Genomic DNA, 27,447 nt, shown 5'->3' with positions numbered 1-27,447 from the left:
GTGGAATTTGTGTGGGATAATTGCGAGATAGCTGCCTCGATACTCCTTGTTGGTGTTGTAAGATCTTGCCCGCAGGACAGATGTACCTTCGTAGAAGTAGGGAAGTTGATGACGTAGTGGCGGTCGTCTAGTTGTTCGTATGCTGGTTGATTTAGTGTGACAGTGATTGGGCTGAAGTTTGGCTTTGGAGACTTCGTGTTTCTTCACATAAGAACCATTTGCTGGTCTTCGGGCATTCAGCCTCTATGTGCTTGAAATCTTTCTCATGGATAGCTAGGAATGGGGATGATGGAACAAGGATTTCGTGATTTCCATTAGGGACAATAGATAATTTGTATATTAGGTCGTATGTATAAGGAGTAAAGATTGGGAACTTGTACACTATTACTATTTCATTATCGACGTAATATGAAACTAACTTAATTAAGTTTAATATAATTAGGATTAGGAAGGTGAGGACTTGAAAGATTCAAGGACTTACCGCATTGCTTTCTTCTGGACGAATCGATGGCTTGATTCACCTCTGGACTGTAGCTCCCGTAGGTTCGGATATTCGAAGCGCGACTTGATAGCCACTCGGTGGGCTCGGTGAACGGAAATCTTCATACGCGACCCGGGCCTAACCGCGAATATCCTACCGACTGCGCCAATTTCGTTAGCTGCAACCGGAGGTTCCAAGAAAAAGCAAACTTTATTTAATTAAATTTAATTTAAAAGAAAGAAATTACAATTAAACTAAAATTAGCCTAGCCTAGTGATACCGTCTCGAAGTATGAAACGAATATGATTATAGAATAATTAGTAAAATTAATGAAACGTCGCCGCTGTCGTCATAAGAGGCGCATTTTGCTGATGATGCTCCGCGCGGTCCATAGTGCAGTTGCAATGTTGATTTGGGTAAACTGGGTCAGCGTCGATGCAGCGATCTTCATAGATTAGGCGTACGTAACAACTACATAATTATTTGTTTAATTTACACAACATTTTGTTCCTCATAACCAAAGTGTTCGGTGGTCACTTTTGTAAGCAGTAACCAAACATTTTTTTCAGTGATACGGGATGAAAAGCTTAAAATTGGTCATTGACCTAAGTCCGACCTTGTAAAATGCAAAGTTCAATAGAATATATTAGCCATAAAATCACAGTTACAGACGGAAATTCCAGTTAATCAAGAATTAATAGCACATTGCGTATATTAATCAAAGTATAACTACACATTCATCCTTAACACATTGAACGCCGAGATGCTAGATACAATGGAAATTGTATTGTTCGAGGCTCACCGGTGAGCCGCGTGGCGTCCAACGTGTTAAGTTACCTGATTTTATTTACGGGTCTATTCCCACCTCTCGTTCCCACCGCTGCAACTCCTGTGTAGCCAGGATCTACCTACAGCTTGACCGCCAATAAAACCCAACCAGTAAAGGTCAAGTTTTACCTGATTTTGGGTTGGGTTATTTCTCTATCTTAGATGATCATCATCATTTCAGCCAGAGGACGTCAACTGCTGAACACAGGCCTCCCCCAATGATTTCCACATCGCCCGGTTGGTAGCGGCCTGCATCCAGCGCCTTCCTGCTACCTTTATGAGGTCTTTCTGAGATGCTAAGGGACAATAAATATGCGAACATCAGGCCTCCCCAACCCGTCTGGCCAGCGTGGGGAGTGTAGGACAAATCCTACATTTGTGTAAAAGAGGGTCGTGCTCCTGCAGTGGAGACTAAATAACCAGACGATGATAAATTTAGTATAGTAATTATGTTTTTTTTTCTTGTATCTCACCTGATGGAAAGCAATGATCAGGTCAAAGATTGAGTTTCACCCGGAATCCTCAACCACAGAGGAATTGGCTGTCTTACCTCCAACTGCCGGAACACAACAATGCTGTTAACATTCTTGTTATGGCTAAAGACTTAGGTAAGATGGTGGTAGCTAGCCAGGGAACTTAGAATAAACCCTAACCCCAAACAAACCGAGCAGAAACTTTGCCCCCACTGGGAATCGAACCTGGGTCCTCTGGGTCTGAAGGCTCTGAAGCAAGGGCGGTTATAACCATAAAGTTATATGCCTTTCCGAAGGAATATTAACTTTATGGGTAAAAGTAAATACACACTATGCTAGTGATAATCACCTGTCATCCGCTTTGCACTGGAGGGAAGTCGAACCTTAACTTCGAAGTCCTCCTATGTTCTTCTGATTAATTTCGTTGCAGGTCCAATGACAGTTTAACTTTCCCCCGGGACAAACTTGACCTTCACTGGTCGGGTTATTGGCGGTCAAGCTGTAGATCCTGGCTACACAGGAGTTGCAGCGGTGGGAATAGTCCCGTTAAGCTAGTGATCATCTCATTCGTATCTTTCATAATATCCGAATCTGCAACCGTAGTTGTATTGATATTCGACCCAACATGCTCAGGTCATCTTTCATCAGACCATAGCAATTACAAAAACAACTGTCCAAGTCAGAACAAGGTAAATTTTGATGAATTACACAATCCATTGCACATTACACATATTTGACTTTGGGTAATCGCCAAATTAAAGTGTCATTATTTACATTAAGGAAAGTTCCAAAATGATTGGTATTTTAATGATATGGCTCCGGTTAAATTCATCAAGATGTGTCATTATCATTACATAATTAATACCGTCACAATTCACACAATCAACCGATGGAATCATTATTCTTCTAATTGTATCACCAAACTAGCGGCCGCCCCCGACTTCGTACGCGTGGATCCCGTTTTACCGAGGTAAGATAGCCAGTTCCTCCGTGGTTGAGGATTCCGGGTGAAGCTCGCTTCCACCTTCGGCCTGATCGTCACTTACCATCAGATGAGATACAGGCCAAGAGCTTCCTCGTTGTGGTAAAAAAAAACTAAACTTTACCCTCGGTACTATCACTTATTCTGTGACTTTACCAACCAAAGGCATTATTGCCTTGATAATTCTAAGAAAACCGCAATTACGAAATAAGTAAACTCCGATCAGATGTGCATCAAACGGTGGGTTTTTTAACCAGTCATCATTGCGTAGGATCATGTCACCGTTTAGGGTTCTTCACAGAATAATAAAACGGTATGCACATGACTTAAAACTAACTTAACTAACTCCAAAGATCACATGCGTAGAATATGAATAAATTAGAACTTTAATTATTGCTTTTTCTGTATACGGTTTGCAGGTGGTGATAACACCTGTCTAATATAATATAATATAATAATGTCTTTAAAGACATACAATTCGTTACAACAGATTGAGCATGCGATACTAATTTTTAAGGGAGAGTGAATGAAGAAGTCCTATGTAGCCTCAAGACTATTTCTTTAATTGCACAGGTTTTTTTTTTCATAGATGACAGACCGAATCTAGAACGAAAAATTATTAAACCACAAAAAATAACGTTTTTTTTTTTTGTTTAGTAAAAGTAAAGGTGGTGTTCAATGAGGGTTTTCGCGATTGAAAAATCCGCCAGATGGCAATACGTAGACGCGAGGTCCAAATGCTGCATGATTGGTTATTTTTGACATGACATTGACAGATAGGGTAATTGCGCCGGTTTTCCGTCCAGCTCCTGTTTTCGTCCATTTGACCGACTTGCCACAAACAAATACGGAAAATTAGAATACAAACCTAACTTTCCGTGCAAGTTTGGACTTGTTACAATCTATAATATCTAAGTAACAGTTCTGCCTGCATGAAAATGTAATTTGACAAGTAATAACTCCAAAAAAATCTACGGAAGTTGCTGCTGCACACAGGTGAATGGAAAACGTCGTCAAGTTAGAAAAAAAACGTGCCGGTAGGGAACTTTCATGGTATGTTTAATTACTGTTTTAGCTACTTTACGTANATGTACCTTCGTAGAAGTAGGGAAGTTGATGACGTAGTGGCGGTCGTCTCGTTGTTCGTATGCTGGTTGATTTAGTGTGACAGTGATTGGGCTGAAGTTTGGCTTTGGAGACTTCGTGTTTCTTCACATAAGAACCATTTGTTGGTCTTCGGGCATTCAGCCTCTATGTGCTTGAAATCTTTCTCATGGATAGCTAGGAATGGGGATGATGGAACAAGGATTTCGTGATTTCCATTAGGGACAATAGATAATTTGTACCTATATTAGGTCGTATGTATAAGGAGTAAAGATTGGGAACTTGTACACTATTACTATTTCATTATCGACGTAATATGAACTTAACTTAATCAAGTTTAATATAATTAGGATTAGGAAGGTGAGGACTTGAAAGATTCAAGGACTTACAGCATTGCTTTCTTCTGGACGAATCGATGGCTTGATTCACCTCTGGACTGCAGCTCCCGTAGGTTCGGATATTCGAAGCGCGACTTGATAGCCACTCGGAGGGCTCGGTGAACAAAAATCTTCGTACGCGACCCGGGCCTAACCGTGAATATCCTACCGACTGCGCCAATTTCGTTAGCTGCAACCGGAGGTTCCAAGAAAAAGCAAACTTTATTTAATTAAATTTAATTAAAAAAAAAGAAATTACAATTAAACTAAAATTAGCCTAGCCTAGTGATACCGTCTCGAAGTATGAAACGAATATGATTATAAAATAATTAGTAAAATTAATGAAACGTCGCCGCTGTCGTCATGAGAGGCGCATTTTGCTGATGCTGCTCCTCGCGGTCCATAGTGCAGTTGCAATGTTGATTTGGGTAAACTGGGTCAGCGTCGATGCAGCGATCTTCATAGATTAGGCGTACGTAACACCTTTAGAAACAATAGTTTGTTAACAAGAAGAGTTGTCTAACAGCAAACCCATTTGAAATCTTCAACTGGAATTTTGGTCTTCAAATGTAGGTACTGTTCGCAAGTTAGCGCCTTCAAATGCACAACATTTTGAGCGACAGTCACAAGTTCGTTTGATGTTTGTTAAGGGCGTTTTACTACAAATCATAATCATTAATACGCCCATATTCACAAACATTACTTGAGGTCTCACAGTGCGCGTGGACGCACAGGGTGACACACGAACCAATCACAGAGCTCTATTCAACGCTGTGCATTCGATTTGCTGCTTCACGTAAGCAAGAAGGAGCAAGTTCGTGAATAGGGCGAGACATTCATTGACTCGTAGGCACATTATTGCTGTATTTTTTTAACCGACTTTTAAAACAGAACGTCATGCATGGTGCAAACAAAAATGAATGACGAATGTTATAAAAGTAAAAGCTTTTTGTTTAAATAAAATAAACATACTGAAATAATAGTAACCAACGTTATCAGGGGTATCGATATTTACTCAATCTTGATCAAATATTTGATGGATTTGAAAGGTTTTTTCAACGATTTCTAGTTAGGTTAAACTACCTAACTAGAAATTTGATTTTGTTTCCCATAATGTGAATTATGCTTTTTTTAATATTGTATTTAATGTGATAACACCAGGCAGCGATTTTCTTGGATTTTGTAATCTAAATTAATTGCCTGAATAACAGACTTTCAGAATGAAAAATTCTACCACTGGATCGACTCTGCCTAGTTTTTTTAGAGGCAGAATTGATGACGAAGTTTTTTGATTTCATTCCGAAATTACGGAAATAGAACTGACAATATTATCCTCTACAATATTCATAAATTTTAGAGCTGGATCGTTTTAATTCTGCTTCAGCCAGCCCCAAAATAGCCGCCACTCTGGCACGTAGCTAGGGCACTCCAGCTAATGCCCTAGATCGGATGACGAGGCCGAATGCCATTTAGTTCCTTTGATAAACCTATTTTAATATTCTAAGATCGTTCTGCATTTGGAACGGCTCTTTTCATCAAATAATTATTGTCACTTCTTTAGTCGTGTGAGTTTAAGAATAAGAATAAGAATTATTCAGCATAGAAAAATAAAAATACAGTACATATAATATTAAACTGCAAGCTATGCTGAAGAGGCGTCCGCTCAGCTATATTCGCGACATACCAAGTTTCGTCCGCCACTGTTTTTCAGCATCAGCCGGTATGTTGGTTGTCCCGAAGTGGTAGTAGAGAAAACTATATTAGGACATGTGTAAGTGCCTGAAAAGGGCTTACAACTACTAATAAAGAATTTGAATTGTCCATCTGATATGGCTCAATTGACTGACGGCTTATTGCCCAACATAAAATTGACACTAACCAGCCAGTTGAACTCAGAACTGCACTGTACAAACTTCTTAGCATTTCGTATTGGGATTAATTCAGTAATGAAATACATGCTTAGAACTGTACAACATTGCCTTGTATTCTCCATAACCTACTAATGCTTCTCTTACCAACTTGTAAGATTTGTAAGACAAAACTTGACTCTACATGGCAAACTTACCTGCAGAACTCTAAGTTGAAATAATTTCAGGTTACTATAGAAAAGGCTCTTTTCGAGGAACGAAAGGCAGACAAAATAATAGCATCAATTTTAGAATAATGACTATTTAAGACCCTCAGGCTATGTGAACTGACTACCTCTATGTTGTTGTCAAAAACTAAGGCTGGATTGCACCATCTTACTTTAACTTTAACAACCATCTGAAGCCTGTCAAACTCCATACAAAACACACTGGTTATCGTTATAGTTACAATTAAAGTTAGGTGGTGCAACTCAGCCTAAATGTGACAGGTCAAAAACAGGGCAAAATTATGCATAAGGCTGATGATGATAATAAAATGAGGTGTAAAATACTTGTATTTTCAGTTGAAATCTAACCACCATAATTATTTTATGGATGGTTTATCAAGATACTTCTTACTTTACTGCGACTAGAAAACAAGGTAATGCCATATCAAATGGCCTATATACGAAAATTAAATCATGTTTTTAAACATAAGTAATACATTAACAAGTTACCACGAAACTTAGTATTAGTCACTCAACAATGAAAGGTGCTTGTTCAAGATTTGGGCTAGATATGAATCAATAAATCATTTAGTCACCTCATAAATAATAATAGGGTTGGGTGTCGTGATAAAAAAAACCATTAAGTGTAAGGCCAGTGACCCAAAACATTAGTCGGGGTCAAAGGTTTTGGAACTGACGGGGAAATATTGGGTTTGTAGGACAAAAACCATAAAGCAGTTAAACAGTTGCAGCAACAATGCAGCTTGACTTTCAAATCAAATTCAAAAAGTTTCAACACACATAATTAAACATTTTTGAATCTTATTTCTAATAGTCATGACCTCAATTATAATAGATAGACTTAAGGTCGTCAGTCCCCCGAGTAAGGGTCCGAGTAATAGTTGACATTTGCCAAGACAATTTTCGTCGGTCTCTACAGATTTTTACATTTATTTATTTATACTTCAATGCCAACATTTTAACATTAGGCGAACTTAATGCCATAAAGCATTCTCATCCAGCTTACCTTCGTCATCACATTGTGTCCATTTGTTATAGTACACTCAACGCCACAAAAAAACAAACGCATAATATAAACATACTTATGTATTACAGTCTGAAAATAAATTACCAAGGCTTACTAAAGCATCGCTGCATCGTTGCGTACAAGGTACCCAATGAAAACCAGTGTCTTGACACTTGACAGTAACATGTCACTAGTGGGTGACCTCTTTGACAACATTTTTTCTTTTTTGTTTCTCTCTTTTCTCTCCATTGTTTTGATGTGTATTCGTTGTCAAATAAATATTTTTTCTTTGTTTCTTCTTTCATCATTACTTTTATTTTATTTGACCATCCATTAGTAGATTTCGAGTGATATTCTACATTAGTATGACTGTAATAGAAGAATTTGTGCGAAAATATCAGTGTTACATTTTTGTGACGCTAAGTGCATTTTGCTGTATTATATTCTCTGTGCAAATAATATACACTTCTGGACACAGAAAGGGCACAAAATATATAAAACGTTTTATCGGTTCAAAATGTTAGACGTTGCAATTTCATTTTACGTTTTTAGTCTGGTCTGGTTATGTGAGGATAAACCAATAACATAAAACACATATTATATTAGTATTATTGAAGGTTTGCAGACGGCCACTAGACGAGAGGTCATTGGACAATAATATGTTTTGTCTTTCGACAAATAGAGTTTTCTTGAAGTAATTTTTGCTTTTCTAAGTTGCTCTTCATGTTGGCTTGTTAGAAATAAAATATTGAGAAAAATATCTCTATAATTTGGAAAGTAAATCTCTAAACTTTCTACAGACATTATACTTTTATTAGTATGATTTTATTGACATAAACGCGAAAATCCAAGCATAAGTAATTGGCTTATCTTAAAGAAAAAATAAATTTTCACATTTTTATCTTGAAGCTAGAAAATAGTTTTCAAAAACTATTTGTTAAAGTCATGCTCTTTTGTTCAGGTACAGCTTGACAAGAACGGCTAACTCAAAAATAATTACCGGGCCAAACAAAAGTTAAGGGCCAAATTGGGTGTTTCGTTGTGATACTTGTGATGATGCCTTATTTAAACTCCTGCTCTTTTTTCTAGCCTTAGTAATTTGGGTAAACGTATTATCTAAGTCTCAATGAGATAGCGTAGGTTCTCTTTTATTCAATTTCACATGAACTTAATTTTCCAAAATCTTTTTTCTCATGGCGCGTTTAATAAGCGTACCGATATTCAATATCGCGTGTGTTACCTGGTCTGTTCTCCCTGACCTACTGCATAGGTGGTAATAACAATCAACATTGTACTAAACTGAGAATAGTCTTTATTTCATTCGAATTTGATCTCATATGCCAAATTGACAAAATCTATCTAAAGCCCGGTCCGTGAGCACGTAGAATTTTGTCCAATGACCCCTAGCACCCATCCTTATCGCTCGCGCGTAATTATATTGTTGTCGCGACTGTGCGACTGGCACCCGCAGTGAGTGTGCGAGCGCGGTAGCAACACAATTACGCGCGAGCGATAAGGATGGGTAGCTAGGGGTCATTGGACAAAATTCTACGTGCTCACGGACCAGACTATAGGACGGGTAGGAAAAGCAAGCGATATTCAATATTGCGTATATAGTCTGTCTGTTCTCCCTGACCTACAGCACCGGCAATAACAATCGACATTGTACCGGCCTAGGTATTGAGGGCCGACGTCACGGCATCGTGCGTGACTCCACCTTTTTTATTTTTGAAAACAAAATTTTTTCTTTGCCTCTCACAAAGGCTCTATTACAACAGCGACAAGAGCCATTATCGAATGAAAGTTTCTCACATAAGAACCGCAATGCGGTACCTATTACTTCTCGGTATGAGGTAAGACTTTAATGCTTAAGAAAGTATACGAAAAAATTAAAGAAAATCCGTACACTTCGTGGCAATGGAACTGGGAATTCCTACAGTAAATATAACAGCGGTTTCGTTGTTTGAATAGCAAGGACTAATCCAATAATTGTTCATGCATGGCTTGCTAATGCAAACACATTAACACGTAGACATAAAACTGTAGGATTGTAAATGTTGTGTGTACGTCATGTTCTCTGTAACTTTAATCTTTTGAAGTTTGTTAATTTTTTCACGCAAAAACTTCTGAACGAATTTTATAAAACACAGTATTTGTCATTATAACATACATAATATTATAGACTATAATTTGAGTTATATTGAGTTAATTTCCGAATAAAAAAAAAGTTTTTTTGGAGTCGCTCTATCTCACTAGAATTTCACGCGGGCAAAGCCGCAGGCAAAAGCTACTAGATTACATAAATTCTGTACTAAATAGTACAGTCATATTTGTATGCTCATTAGAGGTCAATATAGTGCAAAGAAACTTCTGTATAACTGTTTCGATTCTAAAGTTCATTTAACCCTGTCTAGACGTTTAAATAACCATTAGTCTAGTTAACCCGAAAATATTATACAACTTCATTCTGACTCAAATTGGGCGAACAAACCCACGACTAAATCAATCGGAATATCAAATCGGCCATTGGATAGTGATGTCCATAAGATTATCAATAGTGGAGCTTGAAAAAACGGAAACTGTGAATTATTTTATCAAACTGTCTGAAAATACAAAACGAAATAGCTGACTGCTTCTCAATTACCAGCTTTTACACAAATCAAAACATCTAAAATATGCTTATTTTGACGAAGGGCTTTCCCCATCTTACCAAAGCNTATTAGCATAATAAACACTATTTTAAGGGTTTATTAAAGTTTTTGTACAGAAATCTTAGATAATTAAGTGGACTAATACTAGCATAACAATTTTGCAAGATTTTGGTTTTCGTCCACGTGGACGGAAACCCTGACACCTAGTTAATATTTTTAATAATCATTTTACTTCAATGGACCTACAAAATACAATGTTTTTTCTTCCAATATGATCTTTATTGCTATTACATTAAACATTTTAGTTTACGTCCACTTTTTAACAGTGATAAACCCATAAAAACCGTTAAAAAGATGTGGACGAAAACAAAAAACAGCTTTAAACGTTGTTGTGTTTTCGTCCATGACGTCATGAGCAAGCACTGGGGTGGACGAAAACCAAAATTTGCGATTCCCGTAGGTTAGTTTTCGTCCATTTGTCCTTCGACCTATTGCAATATTTTCCCAAATTTAGGTAAGAAACTTATTTAAATCTTTTTGATATCATTTGAAAGCTAACAAAATTACCTTTCAAATGATATACCACAATCCATAGTTACTGTATTGTAGAATTGGTTTTAATAATTCAACTGCACCCTTTTTTCTACACAGTGGTCGAAAACTAGCGTACACTAGGACGAAAACTGATTTTTTTGGACGAAAACTAGTGAAATCGCCTCTTTTGCATAAAATATTTTTTATAAAAATACCCGTGGTATTTACTTATTGTCACATAATATTAACGTAAAGTAGACTATATAAGGAATAAAACGACATATGATACATAAGAGTAAGGGTATTTTAAGATATTCATTTCGCATCACAAAGTTGGCAACTCCGATAATTGGACGAAAACTAGCGCACTTACCCTATGTCAAAATCCACCAATCGTGCAGCATTTGGACCTCGCGTCTACCTATTGCCATCTGGCGGATTTTTCAATCGCGAAAACCCTCATTATGTGCGATGGTACAGACAGAACCCTTCTGTTGTCCGGCTCACTCTTTGCCGGTTTTTTGTTTACGTCTTTCCGACTTTCAATTTTAAATGTACCTATTTTCACCGCCTATTTTCCATCATAAATAAATGAAGACGTCTTCACAGTAATAATTATAGTTGTTGCAATTCACGAAGGCGAGTGAGCTTTACATGTGTGGTGGCTCGCTACTGTTCGTTGTTCAAAAGTTTTGATAGACATTAGGTACCTACACTATCGTTACGTGCATGTACACGTACACACACAAGTAAAGCTCACTCGCCTTCGAGAGTGAAAATACAGAACCCATCTAACGAGATATCAGCTCAAAATGTCAGTTCAAACTTCAATGTCAGAAGAATATTGCGAAAGCTTGCAAAAATGTTCTGTAGAAAGTACAATATCTTCATGGCCGGATTCTTTGGACATTTGGACAATGTAATGTTTGTAACGTTAGACAAACTTTAAACATTAATATTGACATCGGAATCCACTCCAAGATAGGTGATACTTAGTTGGACAACACTAAAGTGTCTCAGATATGACATTGAAAGAAGGGCGCAACGCTAACTGGGTTCATCAATGGTTCATCATCATCATTATCATCATCATCATCTCAGCCATAGGACGTCCACTGCTGAACATAGGCCTCCCCCAATGCTTTCCATGCTGCCCGGTTGGTAGCTGCCTGCGTCCAGAGTCCAGCGCCTTCCTGCTACCTTTATGATGTCGTCGGTCCACCTTGTGGGTGGGTAACGCTATTTTTTTATTTTGTCACCTGTCTTCCGCTTTGCACTGAAGAGCAATGTAACCTTAACTCCGAACTCCTCTGTTCTTCTAATTAACATCATTGCGGGTCCAATGACAATAACTTTCCCCAGACAAACTGGACCTTCACTGGTTGGGTTTTTGGCGGTGGGAATAGTCCCGTAATACACGCACTGCCTTCTTTACTGCAGTGGGTTGTAGTGTAGAACTACAACCATTATCAACATTGCGAAATAAAAGCAACGAGAGATCGCGTAGACCATTTGCTTGAGCACTATCATTAATTTGATGATAATACCCATACCATGTACTGTCTCAGTTATGTGTTGAAACTCAAACCTTTGCTGACCTAGTAGGGTAAAACTTACTCTAGAAACAAAGAACATTTAATTTTGAAAAAGAATAATCCTCCTTTTGCATAGTCGGGTAAAAAAATACGATTTAAGATTTAGCAATATAATGTGTATAGTGACATCTAGCGTCTAATAGCTGAAGCTTATAATGACAATGAAAAAATAACATAATATTTTTGTCTCAATTAATTTATTATTCATCAAATTGTAAGGTCTGCAATGAAAAAAAATAAACGACGTACTTAATTTATTAAAAACAATTTTAAAACTATAATAATAAATGAAATTTATTTTGCAGCGCCATCTAGCTGGGAGTAGAAGTACTTTTAACAACTGCGTAATTTATATCTTTTATCAACTACCACAGAGGGCGCTATGCTCCCTTTTCAGCAACGCTTTTGCTGAAAAAATAATTATTATTACAAGTTTCGGAAGCTATTTCAATACAAACAAACAATCAATTCTTTCCTCTTTATAATACCTATTTGTGTAGACAAAATTCTTACGGTCTTATTCATAATAAAATGCTAATATAGGTTTAAAACCTACATTAGCTAAAACGTTTGATAGGCTTAAAACACTCTTTTAAACCTCTGATAAAAAACGTTATTCATAATCGTTTATAAACCTTTGATAGCTAAAACAGAGTTTAATATTTTCTTTCCACAGACTATACAAAAAGAATGAACGAAAACAGCTTTTTTGGTGATTTAACTTGATGGACCATGTAAAATCATAGACAAATCGCAGAAAAAAAAAACAAAAAATTGGCAGCTGTGACGTTTTACTTACTGACATTGACATTTGGCACGAAAATTTAATAAAGTTTTCGGTTTTTTCGATCAACTCCCAAGTTTTATCAAACTTTTATAAAACTTGGGATTGTATGTTCTGGATTCTGTACCTCTTACCCTGTACTCTGCAATAAGCTCTTACGACGACCCGGCTAGTTACATCGGATACTAATTATGTCCATGACGAAGGAGAACAGACCGCCTAAAAGGCAACGATCAGAAAACTGGTTGGAGGAAGATAAGGTAGTACTTATTTTTAGCCTGATAAAGTGCCTACTAATTTTTGTAGCATGGTTTTATTTATGTTTGACGCCTAGTGTTTGCTTTTCAGTATTTGCTGAAAGAGTTGGTGAAAGAAAGAGTAAATGCAATCGAAAATAAAAATACAGACACTAACACGAATAAACGGAAGGTTGCGGCTTGGGCTGATTTACAAACAACGTTGGTACATCTTTTGATTTCTGCCTTCAATATAAAATTTTGCCTTTACCTGTAATTCAAAATCCTGTCATTTCTTTTTCAGGTTTAATTCAATGTGCGCTGGTATGAACCGCTCCATTACCCAGTTAAAATCGCAATGGAGCCTCATAAAAATCAGTGCGAAGAAAGACAAGACCATTGCTAGGCAGGCTCAAATTAAAACTGGCGGTGGTCCACCATTATCAGTGCCTGACGATAGGGCTGATGATATAGCATCTTGGTTGCCCAATGAATTTGTAGTCGATGTTAACAGATTTGACTCGGACTCAAATAAAAGTGAATTAATTAACATTCAAGAGGAGGAATCAACTCAAAATACGCAAGATCAGGAATTGATAAATAATGAAGAAATCCAATATGAATTGGTGGTACTTGATGAAGAAATAGAAGATACACATGCTTGTACTACTAGAGGCATATTGGAAGATAAAGAAAATAAAAAAGTAGAGGCAAAAGAAAATAAAGCAAAACCTAATTTTAAAGCACCAGCAATCAAAAAAAAAAGGAAACTGTTAAACAAAGAAGGCTTAATTGATTTAAGCAAAGTTAGGATTTCCGAAATTGCAGAAACAGAATCAAAATGCCGGATTGAACTGCATGAAGTTCAAATGGAAAACGAACGGAAGAAAGGGAGAAACTTGGATCTTGAGCATCAATTATTACAGGAAAAACTTAAATATTACACTCACATTAATAAAGAATAATAAGTCTTTTGATGTTAAAGTTTTTCAAGTACTAACAGATTCTAAATAATAAGTTAGTTCCTCCCTTACTTCTGTTTGTTTTTAATTTGTATTTTATGCAGTTCCAATCCGCATTTTGATTGTGTTTCTGCAATATATTTAGACGGCTATGAATATGTTTACTAGTCATAACTTAATAAGAGTTTGAGATTACTATTAACTAGCTGTTGCCCACGACTCCGCCTGCGTAGACTACTATTTCTGTAACCTACAGGATCTGTGCATTTTTCCAGGATAAAAAGAAGCCTATATGTTATTCGAGACTATATAATCTATCTGTTTTAGCAATTTATTTGTTTATAAGAATTGAACTGTGATTTTTAGTAAGTAAGTTTAATAATTGTACTTAAATTAGTGATATAAAGTAAATACACATATGCCTAGTCACAAACATTCGCCTTTATAATAATAGTGTAAATTATGGTTATTTTGTTTTAAATGTAGAAGGTTGATAACCTCCGAATAGAAACGTTTATACTTAAGCAATTTCTTTGTTTTAAAGAATTGAACTGTGATTTTTAATAAGTAAGTTTGTTGAAACTAATTGTACTTAAATTAGTGATATAAAGTAATTTGTTTTGAATTTTTGCAGAATAATTGCTTTTTTAAAGAGAACTACAGGTTTTGTTTTTGTGATAGTAACAAATTGGACTGAAAATTGAAATACAGGTATTTTTCAATCAAATATTCTTTTTATTTTCATTAAGATGCCAGGAACAGTATCTGAAAAATTAAAATACAACATTTTCATGAACTCAAATGACATTACATAAAAGTAAATCGTTGGAATTTATCAAAATGTATTTTAGTACCATTCAAAAATGTTGATTTATAAAATTTTGTAGTATCAACTGCGACCTACGCCTCAACAATGAAGGTCGGTTGTCGTGAACACTGTTCTCCGTCGAAAGTTGCGGAGTTACAGGGACCTGCTCCATATGTTGTTCTGAAAAATATTATGAATTTGTCAACATTTTGTCATAAAGATTTGTATTCCTTATGTACAGTCAAATTGATAACATTTACCTAACAATGTGTCATTCATATCAATGGCTATATTATGTAATACAGCCAATGCTATGATCACAGCTTTTCCATTTTGGAGGCTTACTGGTAAGCCATGGAGTAGGCATTGGAACCGCTGCTTCCACACCCCAAAACACCTTTCAACAGTGTTCCTAGTTGAGATGTGAGCATTATTGTATGCTTCTTCTTCTGGACGACTAGGCCTTAAAATAGGTGTAAATAGATATGGCAGAAGAGGGTAGCCCGAATCGCCAATAAGGCGTCCTCTAAACTGCCTATCCTCAAATCGTTGTTTTATATTGCTCTCCATAAAAATTCGACTGTCATGTGTACTGCCTCGCCATCTAGCCACTATATCCATTATTTTGAGGTCAGCATCACAGACAACCTAAAATAAAAAAAACAGTATCCTGTAGGTAATCCATCCAATAATATAGTGTTGAATGTTGCTAAAATTTAGATCATACAAAGTAAAAATTATAGACATTATTAAAACAAATCTTTCTCTGTTGTAAACTGTATAAAATCAAAATATATTTTACCTGAACATTCAGGGAATAATAGCCTTTTCTATTAATATAGTACTGGGCCATGTCACCTCCGGTTTTTTTAATTTTAATGTGGGTGCAATCTATGGCTCCTATCACCCCAGGAAAATTTTTAATTGCTCTAAATTTGGCACTAATTCTTTCCTGCTCTCCTATAGTGATAGGCATTTTGATGAAGGAATTTGCCTTATTCGCGATTGCATGCGCGACTCTGGCGCATATCCGGCTCACTGTCGGCTGACTTAGGCCATGGAGGTCACCAGCATCATCTTGTACCTGAAAATGTATGAAAATAATTATAGCAGCCACGACAAAGGGATAAAATAAAACACTTTTTTGTGCTTACCTCACGACGTCCCCAACATCTTATGGCCACTAAAACTTGCAGTTCAGGACACGTGCCACCACCTCTAGCGCTCTGAACCAGATCATCTTCCACCAAATCTATGATGGTGCGCACTGTGTCCTTATTGAACCTATATTTTATTTTAAAATTTAGGTCCCGCAAATCGAATGGGTTGCTTCGTTGGCGGTAGAGCTTTCTACGTCGCGCTGGGTCGGCATTATTGGCTAAATGCACAATTGCATTTATAGCATTCATTTTCACAAGCAAGGATCACAGCAAGGATATTTTGAATAAATAAACCAACGAAGTGACATTCATATGAAATGACATTTATAAAAGTTAGGTTAAAATAGGTTTATTAGAGCTTTAAACAAGGCCCGAGCTCTCGATAACTTATCACACAGTTATAAGAGGATTTTAGCGCTAAATGACGATTATGAATAACAATTTTTATCAAACGTTTTATAAACCTCTAATAAGCATTTGATAAAATGTGAAAAATGATTATGAATAAGACCGTTAATAAATAACTTGAAGTACCATCGTTCAGGCACAGAATAATATCGTGTTTTTCAAATACTAAAGTTATCATGCATAACACAATTTACAAATCGCACAATAGTTATGTTCCTGGTCATAAAATAATATGATTTTTATAGGTATGTTCACGGTGATTTGCTTCAGCAATAATTTTTACTGCATTTCTGAACACATTGTCATGTTTATGTCATTTTGTTCGTTCGTTCGTTTCAGCCAAATGACATCCACTGCTAGACAAAGGCCTCCCCCAAGGATTTTCATAACGACCGGTCCTACGCTGCCCGCATCCACGTTCTTACCGCAACCATCACCACATCGTCGGTCCACCTAGTGGGGGGCCTGCCCACACTACGTCTTCCGGCCCGTGGTCACCACTCAATATTTTTCTGACCCAATGGCCATGTTCCCCGCCCGCTGTCACTTTATTTTAGCAATTCTGCGGGATATGTCGGTCACTTTGGTTTCCTGCGTATCTCTTCATTTCTGATTCGATCACGCAGTTCATTTGATAAGCGATAATAGGGATGTTTCCTGGGTCAAAAAGCAAGAGTTTTAATTAGCCCGTCAGTTAACTTATCAAAAAATACTCTACTCGTATTTTTCACTTTTTCAAACTGATGAAAATTTAAAGAGATAAAGCGCGCCAAAGTTCATAAGAAGAGGCCCGTGACGTCAATGCTTGCATAAAAGTGCCGCACGTTGTGACGTCGTGCGGAACTTCAACGCACCATAACTATGTAATTATTTGTTAGATTGACAATAAAAATATATGTGTCCAATATTTTTTGATATTAAACATGACGGACTAAAAAATTTTTTTTAGGAAACTAGCCTATTGGTTGAGGATTCCGAGTGAACCTCGCTTCCACCTTCGGCCTGATCATCACTTACCATCAGGTGAGATACAGGGCAAGAGCTTCCTCGTTGTGGATAAAAAAAAAATCTGTTTACGCAGTTGATTTTTTTTCTAGTAAAACCTAAGATTTGCTGGTGTATGAGATTTTACAGTAACAATACCTACATAGAAAGGTAAACAGCGACCAAATAAACACGGTGGGAACAAACATTTGTGCTCGAACTAATTGTAGCATTGATTATACTCGTTGTCTGTAATTAAGACAATATTAACCGTTCACGTATAATTAAAATTGAGCCGCTTAAATGAGGGTAAACGTCTTTAATGACAAGTGACCTACACTTATTATCATCAACCTATACTTAAATGATACTATTCCCACCTCTCTCAGGGTCTACAGTAGCACCAGAAAACGCAGCGTCAAGTTGGACCGACGACCTCATAAAGGTAGCAGGAAGGCGCTGGATGCAGGCCGCTACCAACCGGTCATTATGGAAATCATTGGGGGAGGCCTAGAGCCTAATTCAGCAGTGGACGTCCTATGGCTGAAATTTTAATGATGATGATGATGACAGTTCTCCAATGAGACTCAACCAGTGAAGGTTGAGTAGTCCCGGGGGACAGCTTTATCATCATCATCATCATTTCAGCCATAGGACGTCCACTGCTGAACATAGGCCTCCCGCAATGATTTCCACAATGGCCGGTTGGCTTACGCTACGAGTGATAGCATAATATCTGGGAAATCGCGACCAATTTAATCATCGGTATAGCAGTCTGTGATTTGAACAAATAATAACACTAAGCGAACCGAACAGAAAAATCTTTCCCACTGGGAATCGAACCCGCTACCTCTGGATCTAAAGCAAATGGTCTTACCAGTAGACCACAGAGGCAGAGAGAACTATAATTGACTATTATACTAGATCCGTATCCCACATCGACTTGACCTAAGGGCGGCAGGTTATGTTTGCCCAAGTAATGGTCCCGCTAAGGGCGCTAAGCTAACCCATCGTGCTAAGTTATATAATGTTTGTGTTACGACGAGTGGGTCAACACAATAGTCCAAAGGCGGCGACGTTCGAACCTGCGTTCCTCGGATCTCAAATCTGCCAGTCCGATACCTTCACTTTTGGGCTATCCTCAAAATTCATCATCATCATCATTTTCAGCCATGGGACGTCCACTGCTGAACATAGGCCTCTCCCAATGATTTCCACATCGCTCGGTTGGTAGCGGTCTGCATCCAGCGCCTTTCTTATAAGGTCGTCGGTCCACCTTGTCAAAATTACATCGTTATACTAGATCCGCGTCCCACATCCACTTGACCCAAGGGCCACGTAACGTTTGCCCAAGCGCACGGAACAACTGTGCCGTGAACTTTCCTAATCTGCCCGCCGATTGCGCTTGCGTCACACTTAGCGTAACCGAGAACCGGTCGCGGGTAGTGATGTGCTGGTGGGTTGTCGATAAAATACCTATTAAAAGGATACTCAGTTTAAAAATTTTAAAAACCATTTTATTCATTAGTAAAGTACACCGTGAGTGATCCGGGAGAACCGGTTGCTTGTAGTGATGTAGGTATTAGTGAGCTATCGATTAAAGTACTAGATAATGACTTCAAGGTGGAGCGTCATTTTTGACAATTTATTAATATTTTCTGAAATTCGAGTCAGAAAATTCATTTAATATTTACTGGACTAATAAATGGTAAATGTTTAATAGACTATTTTCTTGAAGAACTGCCAAATCATAAATTTAAATTTAAATCCGTATGATAAGAGAGCATGGACTTTATCTGCCTAATTCGCATTGAGAATGCATGGTATTTCCAGTAATAAATTAGAGTCTGACTGAATGTGATGGTAGGGCAAGCTATATTTGGGACGTCTAGTGCCGTTAAAGGGACAATAGGGTCTTCATACTACATCTACATAGTGATAGCTACACTGCCTAGTAGAGTTAGCNAAAAAAAAAAAAAAAAAAAAAAAAAAGGCGCAGACCACCGACTTTTAGTTGGCTGATAGTTGGGCCAATTTTAATTTGTATGAAGAATCGGCTAACACTAAATCGGTGTAATGTGCGCACTTCCATACATGTTCATACTGATTAACAAACAGCCCAATCCAACTATCGGCCAACTAAAAGTAGGTGGTCTGCGCCTAGGCTTAGTGATCTTTATATTTTATCGATATCGACCCATTTCCCATGGCGCGCACATCACTAAAGTAATGAAGCACGACCACTTTCACTGTTCTTCGTGTGTACGCGCTTCCTACATCGCTGCATCGTTATTATTTTCATACGCAATTCGGTTGCGTCAAAAACGTCATAAGTGTGTAGGGTATGCCACAATTTACCTAATTTTACAATGGCCCATTGGTATCGGTAACGGAATGGAAATGAGGATATCCGTAAACGAACTAAAGTAAAAAGAAAGAAATAAACATTTATATACGGAAAAAAACCCGCCAAGTGTCGTGCCACGCGCAGTGTAGGGTTCCGTAGTTGTCCGTCGTTACCATAATATATTTCAGAAGCAAGTAGTTACTTCATCTAGAGTCACTTTTAATATTTTCTTCTAATGAATTGACACCCGACTTGAATGAATTGACAGCCCGACGGATTAGCAAGCTGAAGTGGCAACGGGCAGGGCACATAGTACGCAGGACTGACGGCCGATTGGGCAGCAAGGTTCTGGAGTGGAGGCCGCGTACCGGAAAATGCAGTGGCACATAATAAAGGTAGCAGAATGGTGCTTGACGCAGATCGCTACCAACCGGGCAACATGGAAAGCATTGGCGGAGGCCTATGTTCAGCAGTGGACGTCCTGTGGCTGAAATGATAATAATGATGATAATGATATTGATGATCGGTAACGGACTGCCGATTCCTTGCCAATCGGTATTCCATACCCTCGACTATTAGCTTAAAATAAAATTTAGTATTAGACCCATTTCAGGGCAATTATACACGTCCACTCCAAATATAAGTGTGCGTTGCAGTATGGAGTTTCATAAATAATACTGACTGCTTCGAGTTGGTAAGTGTGCTACGTCCTTAAGTGTCCATAGCACGGCATTAATTTCGTTAGTTCGTTCGTTTCAGCCGAAAGACGTCCACTGCTGGACAAAGGCCTCCCCCAAGGATTTCCACAAAGACCGGTCCTGCGCCGCTTGCATCCAGGTACTTCCCGCGACCTTCACCAGATCGTCGGTCCACCTAGTGGGAGGCCTGCCCACGCTACGTCTTCCAGCTCGTGGTCGCCACTCAAGAACTTTCCTGCCCCAGCGGCCATCAGCTCTTCGAGCTATGTGCCCCGCCCACTGCCACTTGATTTTAGCGATTCTGCGGGCTATGTCAGTCACTCTGGTTCTCCTACGGATCTCCTCATTTCTGATTCGATCACGCAGGGAAACTCCGAGGATAGCACGCTCCATCGCTCTTTGGGTGACCTTGAGCCTTCTTAAGAGGCATTAATTAACCAGAGGCAAATGGAGGATTTGGCCTACACTCCCCACGCTGGCCAGACGGGTTAGGGAGGCCTGATGTTCGCATATGTATTGTCCCTTAGTCGCTTACGACATCCACGGGAAGAGTGGGGTCCTCATACACACACACTCTGCCGGAACCACACGGCTACCATAACCAGTCATTATTAATGATGTAATTATGCGCACGCATATTACTTAAAGTAGGATAACTTGCAATGGTCTGGTCATAGTCTGAATATCTTTAACGCAATGTATGATCGCTATTTTGACTGATATGTTGGCAAATAGGGGGAAAATAATGTAAATGATTTTTTTAAAGGATTTGCCACACTGCATTCGTTCTGCAGTCTGCGGTCAGATCAAAGTAAACGTAGCCCGCACCAAATTCAAATAGTTTATCTATCAGGTGACTGACTGACTGACATAGTTATCTATTAACGCACAGCCCAAACCACTGAACGGATCGGGCTGAAATTTGGCATGGAGGTAGATGTTATGACGTAGTCATCCGCTAAGAAAGGATTTTACGAAGTCGCGGGCGGCCGCACATAGGCCCTTTCCAGGGCACTTATACACGTCCCAAATATAGCTTGCCTTACCACAACTTCGGGACAACATATGGGCTGGTGCTGAGAAGAAGTGGCGGAATAAAACTCAGTCACCTTTGTCAGCCACTTTTTCAATAAAATACAGTAATTTACAGCTTACATGACACGCAATAAGTGCGAGCTAGGCTTCATATATGAACAACTAGCCACCGCCTCCGACTTCGTACGCGTGGACCGCGTTTTACACCCTTAGGGGTGGAGTTTCGTAAAATCCGTTCTTAGCGGATTTCTACATCCTATAAGGAATATATCTCTGCCTTTCAAGTTTGTAAGTTTCTGAGATTTGCGCCCGTATTCACAAACATTATTCTCTCCCAGTGCGCGTGGACGCACGAACCAATCACAGAGCTCTATTCAACGCTGTGCGTTCGATTTGCTGCTTCACTTAAAGCAAGCATCGTTTGTGACGGGCGTTAGACAATCGTTGCATCTGGGTTGCAGTCTAGCTCGGTCAATGTTACACAATTCGGCCTTGGAGCTTTACTTTCTTATGTATTCGGACTTTGCGCGATGAAGCTTTGAAAGCATCTAGGTTTAGCGCCTAAATTAGTTAGTGTCTGTGTTATGGAAGCGGCACGGGAGGGTGATTTTATGAAGTCAAACGTCAGCGAGCCTTCATATTTAAAGTTGATGATTTATATAAAAGATAAAATGTTTGGAATGTTTAACTACCTAGCTCGCATCAATACTTATGACTATAATTTTTATATTTTAAAGACCGTAAACCCTTGAAAAGGAGGCTGACAATAGTGACTGAGTTTCTTGCGCTGCTTCTTCTCAGCACTGGCCCATTTATGGCCCCGAAGCAGTGGTAGGGTTAATACTGGGACGTGTAAAAGTGCTTTTTAAAAGCCTATTTGCAAAAACAAATGAGTTTTATCAAGTTTTATGAGATTTTATCCCTCCCATGCCGCTTGTGTGTCCATTATATTTATTAAGTAAAAGTTTTATTTTCATAAAAACCTTGGTGTTTCTTTTCTTATACCTTCCATTTACTTTTAATTTAATTTAAAGACTTTATTGCACACACAACAATGTTCTGTACAAAAATCAATTTAATAAAAAAAATAAAAATAAAAATAATTAATCATCATCATCATCATCATTTCAGCCATAGGACGTCCTCTGCTGAACATAGGCCTCCCCCAGTGCTTTCCATGTTGATCGATTGGTAGCGGCCTGCGTCCAGCGCTTCCCTGCTACCTTTACGATGTCGTCGCTGCATCCCACGCTGCGTTTTCCGATACGCGGCCTCCATTCCAGAACCTTGCTGCCCCATCGTCCGTCAGTTCTGCGTACTATGTGCCCTGCCCATTGCCTCTTCAGCTTGCTAATCCGTCGGGCTATGTCAGCGACTTTAGTTCGTTTACCCTTATAAAAACCTAATTGTTATAATTATCACATTAGAATACGATGGTTTTATGACTTAAAAAATATAACATTTAGAAATTTTTTTCGAAATTGATAAATAAAATACCTAAATAAATAAAAAGATTTTATTTCCTCAAATTCGAAATAGATATCACAATAATAATATGTATTAAATTAATTTGACTCTCTAATACATATAAAATTCTCGTGTCTACTAGGTGGACCGACGATCTGGTAAAGGTCGCGGGAAGAGCCTGGATGCGGGCAGCGCAGGACCGTTCATTGTGGAAAACCTTGGGGGAGGCCTTTGTCCAGCACAGTGTTTATAACAAAACAATATTACGTGCCTATTATTTATAGGTCCCTCGATTTCCCTAGGATCCCATCATCAGATCCTGTATGGTGGCAATGAGACCACCTCAGAAATTTACTCCATCGAACAAAAAAATAAATTTGAAAATCTGTCCACATACCTACATACAAAAAAGATGGCCTATTCGCAAAAGAAAAGCACTATTTTTTTCACACAAGGTGGACCGACGATCACATAAAAGTATCAGGAAGGCGCTGGATGCAGGCCGCTACCAACCGCCCGATGTGGAAATCATTGGGGGAGGCCTATGTTCAGCAGTGGACGTCCTGTGGCTGAAATGATGAACACCGTCTGCCTGTGTGCATTTACCCGACTGCACCAGAAGGAGGGTTATGTTTTTAACTGCATATATTCCCTCTAGTGAAACTGCGGGCAGAATCTAGTCAATACACTAGTTTTGTATTAGTAGTATTATTATACAGGGTGTCCCAGAACGGGTGAATCAAACTGCTAGGGGAGGTAGCTCTACTAATGTACTATCCCTAAAAATATGAAAAAAAAATAAAGCGCTTATGCGCTAAAAAATAAGGACACAATTTTTTTTTTTAAGTGAAAATAAATCAGCTTTGCCTAAGTATCTGGCTATAATTGCTGCGTTTGGAGTTTATTTGTACTTTTTTCTTACTAATATTAATTAATTAATTTATTTATTTATAGGTACAATTGTAGGTACATGATCGCTTCGTTTTATCTGTAAACAAACTTTTGAAAATAATGACGAGTTTAGAGCACTTTATTTTAAAAAAAATCCGATTTCAATTTTTTTTTTTCATAAGTTTTAGGGATAGTACATATAGTAGAGCTATCTCCCCTAGCAGTTTGATTTGGACACCCTGTATATTCCCTCGAGCGGAACTGCGGGCAGAATCTAGACAATACACTAGTTTTGTATATTATTAGTACTAAAATATTTATTTATTATCAAAAAAATACATGCTAATGGTTACAGCATGTTAATTATGTAGGTATTGCATTCATTTCTAAATATTATGTAAAACGGGACAGGTTATTGACATGTAAAGATAGAATGAGTTTGTGAAAATAAAAATTTATAAATACATTATTTTAAATGTTTTGTTATAAAATCAAAATCAAAAATATTTTATTCAATTTAGACCACTAGTAGCACTTATGAACGTCAAAAAACAGTAAATAAAAAAAAGTTAGTCCTTATGGGGCCACAAGCTGACCGACGACCTCATAAAGGTAGCGGGAAGGTGCTGGATGCAGGCCGCTACCAACCGGCCTTGTGGAAATCATTGGGGGAGGTCTATATTCAGCAGTGGACGTCCTAAGGCGTCCATCATTTCAGATGATGATGGAAGTTGGCTCTCAAGCATTTGGGTTAATAAGGTCTGGTGCTGAGAAGAATATTGGCAGAAGATTTGAATTTAAATTTGAAATTGAAGCCACTTATTATATTTGTCTGCTTTCCCAACACAGCCTAGCCACCCTTACCCCGTTTTCGCAACCTGCTACATCGATTACTCTTTATACTTCTACAAAACGTACGCAATTCTCACCCGTGTGTCATCAAATTAAAATTTCAACCTTCAATACTCAGCATAATATGGATTTGCAATACCCTTACAGGGTCATAAGTTGAGACTAAGTTTAAGATCACCACCTATGTACACTTATGAAGCAATAAATGATTATGATTATTGTGATTATGTTTTAAGACCTCAGAATGCATTTAAAAATTTCAGATTTTTACGCTGAGTTGCACCCTTTTGTACCCTTTGCACCACCGGCCTGCACCTACCTACCTGCTGAACTTGACGCTTCAATTTCCCGCCAAGAATTCCCCTCGAAGTTTCAATGCGTTTATTGCACTGCAATAAATAAATTAAAACTTTCAGTCGATGGTAGCACAGCACTATTTGTTAGTGGTGCAAGAGGGATTTAAAAATACCCTTTGCACCACCAGTGGTGCAGGACGGTGGTGCAAAGGGTACAAAAGGAGTTGCACCGTCTTGCTTTAACTTTAAGAAACGTCAAAAATCTGTCAAACTCCATACAAAAACACCGGTTATTGTTATAGTCACGATTAAAATAAGGTATAATTAAGGCAGCACTTAGATTAAGTTAAATACGTTGTAAATATTGATTGTCTTCCAGTGTATGTCTTGTTGGTTGTCCTATTAAATAAAATAAATAAAGGTGGTGCAACTCAGCCTTAGTTTAAGACCATCCCATGCGCGTACTATCCGTTCGCTTTAAGTTTGCCGCTGGCGATATGACGTCACTCGAAGGGAAGCGTCTATAACTATAACAAAACTATATTTAAAATATTTTTTATTTATTATTATTGATAAAAATTGTTTAATTTAATAGTTAAAACTTTAATCACTAACTAATTGCGTTTAATCGCGGTTGTAGGAGGGGACGCGCATTCCAGTATGGGCACGGGGCACTGGTCATTAGATGATGTACGAGTACCTCGGAAAAAGAAGGTTATTTATTTTTAGTAAGTATGGGTAAGATTAATAAAGGTACCTAATTAATTTCAAAGTTTATTTTTCGTTTGTGGTGTCGAATTGAGAACCTCCTCCTTTTTTGAAGTCGGTTGAAAACACCGACAACTTTTTGCACTGCCTTAGACTGTGCCAAAAGTTGTCGGTGGTTATGGTTGAGTTATGTAACTCTATAAACTTTCTTACGTCAACTCAGTAACTCCCTGCGGCTTATAAAATTAACTCAAAATTGCGTCATGGCAAGGATAGATGACGCCACTCGTCAATTGACATACTTTTTTTGAACTATCAAACGCGATTTTCCCATCCCATGTTCTTCTGATTAATTTCGTTGCGGGTCCAATGACAGTTTACCTTTCCCCGGGACAAACTTGACCATCACTGGTTGGGTTATTGGCGGTCGAGCTGTAGATAGAGATGGGTTTCCACCCGGGTAAAAACCCAAATGAGGGTAAAAACCCAATAAAAACCCGTTTTATTCCACCCGAGGGTGTTTACACCGGGTGAAAACAAATAATTTTATAATTGTTTCAATTGGTATCTTTTCTTTATTTTTATTGAATTTTTCTCATTTAAGTTTATTGATTAATAAGTAATACGTCAAATTTAACACTAATATGCATTTATATCGTGGCCAAATCGTAAAATTGATCACGTTATGATGATGTGACCAATTATTTTATAAAATGGTGTTATTTCAAGAATCATTGAACCGATTTAGAAGAAATTTAGTAGGAACACAATAATTTGTGATCATGGCAAGGACATGGAGGGGGGGATGCCAATGATGCCAAACTCTCTCTTTGATGACATTACGGTATAAAGTTACAAATAACAACACCTTCTACAAAGTACTTCTGCTTAAAAACTTGAAATCGAACCGCCCTTCCGTCACTGTAACGCATTGTAACGTTTTTCAAGTCCTCCTCTCCCCCAGATTGCATTACGTAACACTAGAACGCCCCCTTAGCAACAAATACCACTTCTCACTTTAAAAAAACGCTATTTTTGTTTTCACCCACCAGAATGGGTGATAATGGGTAAAAACCGGGTTTTACCCAAATCACCCAGTTTTAACCCAATCGGGTGAAATGGGTTTTTACCCACTACCCATCTCTAGCTGTAGATCCTGGCTACACCGGAGTTGCGGTGGGAACGAGAGGTTGTTAGTCAAATATCCAATATACTAAGGGCTGATTTTTCAATCGTCAGTTTACCTTTAACTGAAGAATAAACTTATCACTTTGACATAATTATTTCCCATACTGAAACTGTCAATGAATGATCAATCATCATCATTTCAGCCAAAGGACGTCCACTGCTGAACATAGGCCTCCCCCAATGACTTCCACAATGGCCGGTTGGCGCCGCCTGCATCCAGCGCCTTCCCGCTACCTTTATGAGGTCGTCGGTCCACCTTGTGGGTGGACGTCCTACACTGCGCTTTCCGGTACGTGGCTAACTGTAAATGTGCCAAACTTATTCTTCGTTAAAGTTACGTCCAGTCAAAATGACAAGTTTATTCTTTATCTAAAAGAATATGACGATTGAAAAATTAGCCCTAAGTTTAGTATATCACTAACCGCGGCGGGCACGCGTGCAATATCTCCCCGTATATTCCATCGCAGAACGCACCGCAATCCTCGCGCTCTACCAGT

At 38.2% G+C, this 27,447-nt stretch overlaps 2 protein-coding genes across 3 annotated transcripts; one reads left to right on the top strand and one right to left on the bottom strand.

The window, feature by feature from the left end:
- The first annotated feature begins 12,726 nt into the window (after positions 1-12,726).
- On the top strand, positions 12,727-14,500 carry LOC114363265 (uncharacterized). Of its 2 annotated transcripts, none has more exons than XR_003656765.1 (3): positions 12,727-13,170; positions 13,245-13,368; positions 13,451-14,024. XR_003656765.1 is itself a non-coding variant. In XM_028318942.1 (3 exons), the coding sequence occupies exons 1-3, from the start codon at positions 13,102-13,104 to the stop codon at positions 14,109-14,111; spliced, it is 840 nt and encodes a 279-aa protein (XP_028174743.1). In that variant the 5' UTR covers positions 12,727-13,101; the 3' UTR covers positions 14,112-14,500. The 2 variants fall into 2 exon arrangements, 1 of the variants encoding a protein (XP_028174743.1); XM_028318942.1 differs by having other exon boundaries at positions 13,259-13,368; positions 13,451-14,500.
- Positions 14,501-14,680: 180 nt separating this feature from the next.
- On the bottom strand, positions 14,681-16,570 carry LOC114363264 (putative nuclease HARBI1). Its single transcript, XM_028318941.1, has 5 exons — positions 16,071-16,570; positions 15,719-16,000; positions 15,177-15,564; positions 14,963-15,096; positions 14,681-14,873 (listed from the first exon to the last, which is right to left on the bottom strand). The coding sequence occupies exons 1-4, from the start codon at positions 16,323-16,325 to the stop codon at positions 14,966-14,968; spliced, it is 1,056 nt and encodes a 351-aa protein (XP_028174742.1). The 5' UTR covers positions 16,326-16,570; the 3' UTR covers positions 14,681-14,873; positions 14,963-14,965.
- Between the last annotated feature and the right edge of the window lie 10,877 nt (positions 16,571-27,447).

This window comes from Ostrinia furnacalis, unplaced genomic scaffold (assembly GCF_004193835.3).
Source record: "Ostrinia furnacalis isolate ACB-3 unplaced genomic scaffold, ASM419383v2 OfSCF7055, whole genome shotgun sequence".
NCBI classification, from domain to species: Eukaryota; Metazoa; Arthropoda; class Insecta; order Lepidoptera; family Crambidae; genus Ostrinia; species Ostrinia furnacalis.
This window is presented reverse-complemented; position numbering and strand designations above follow the sequence as displayed.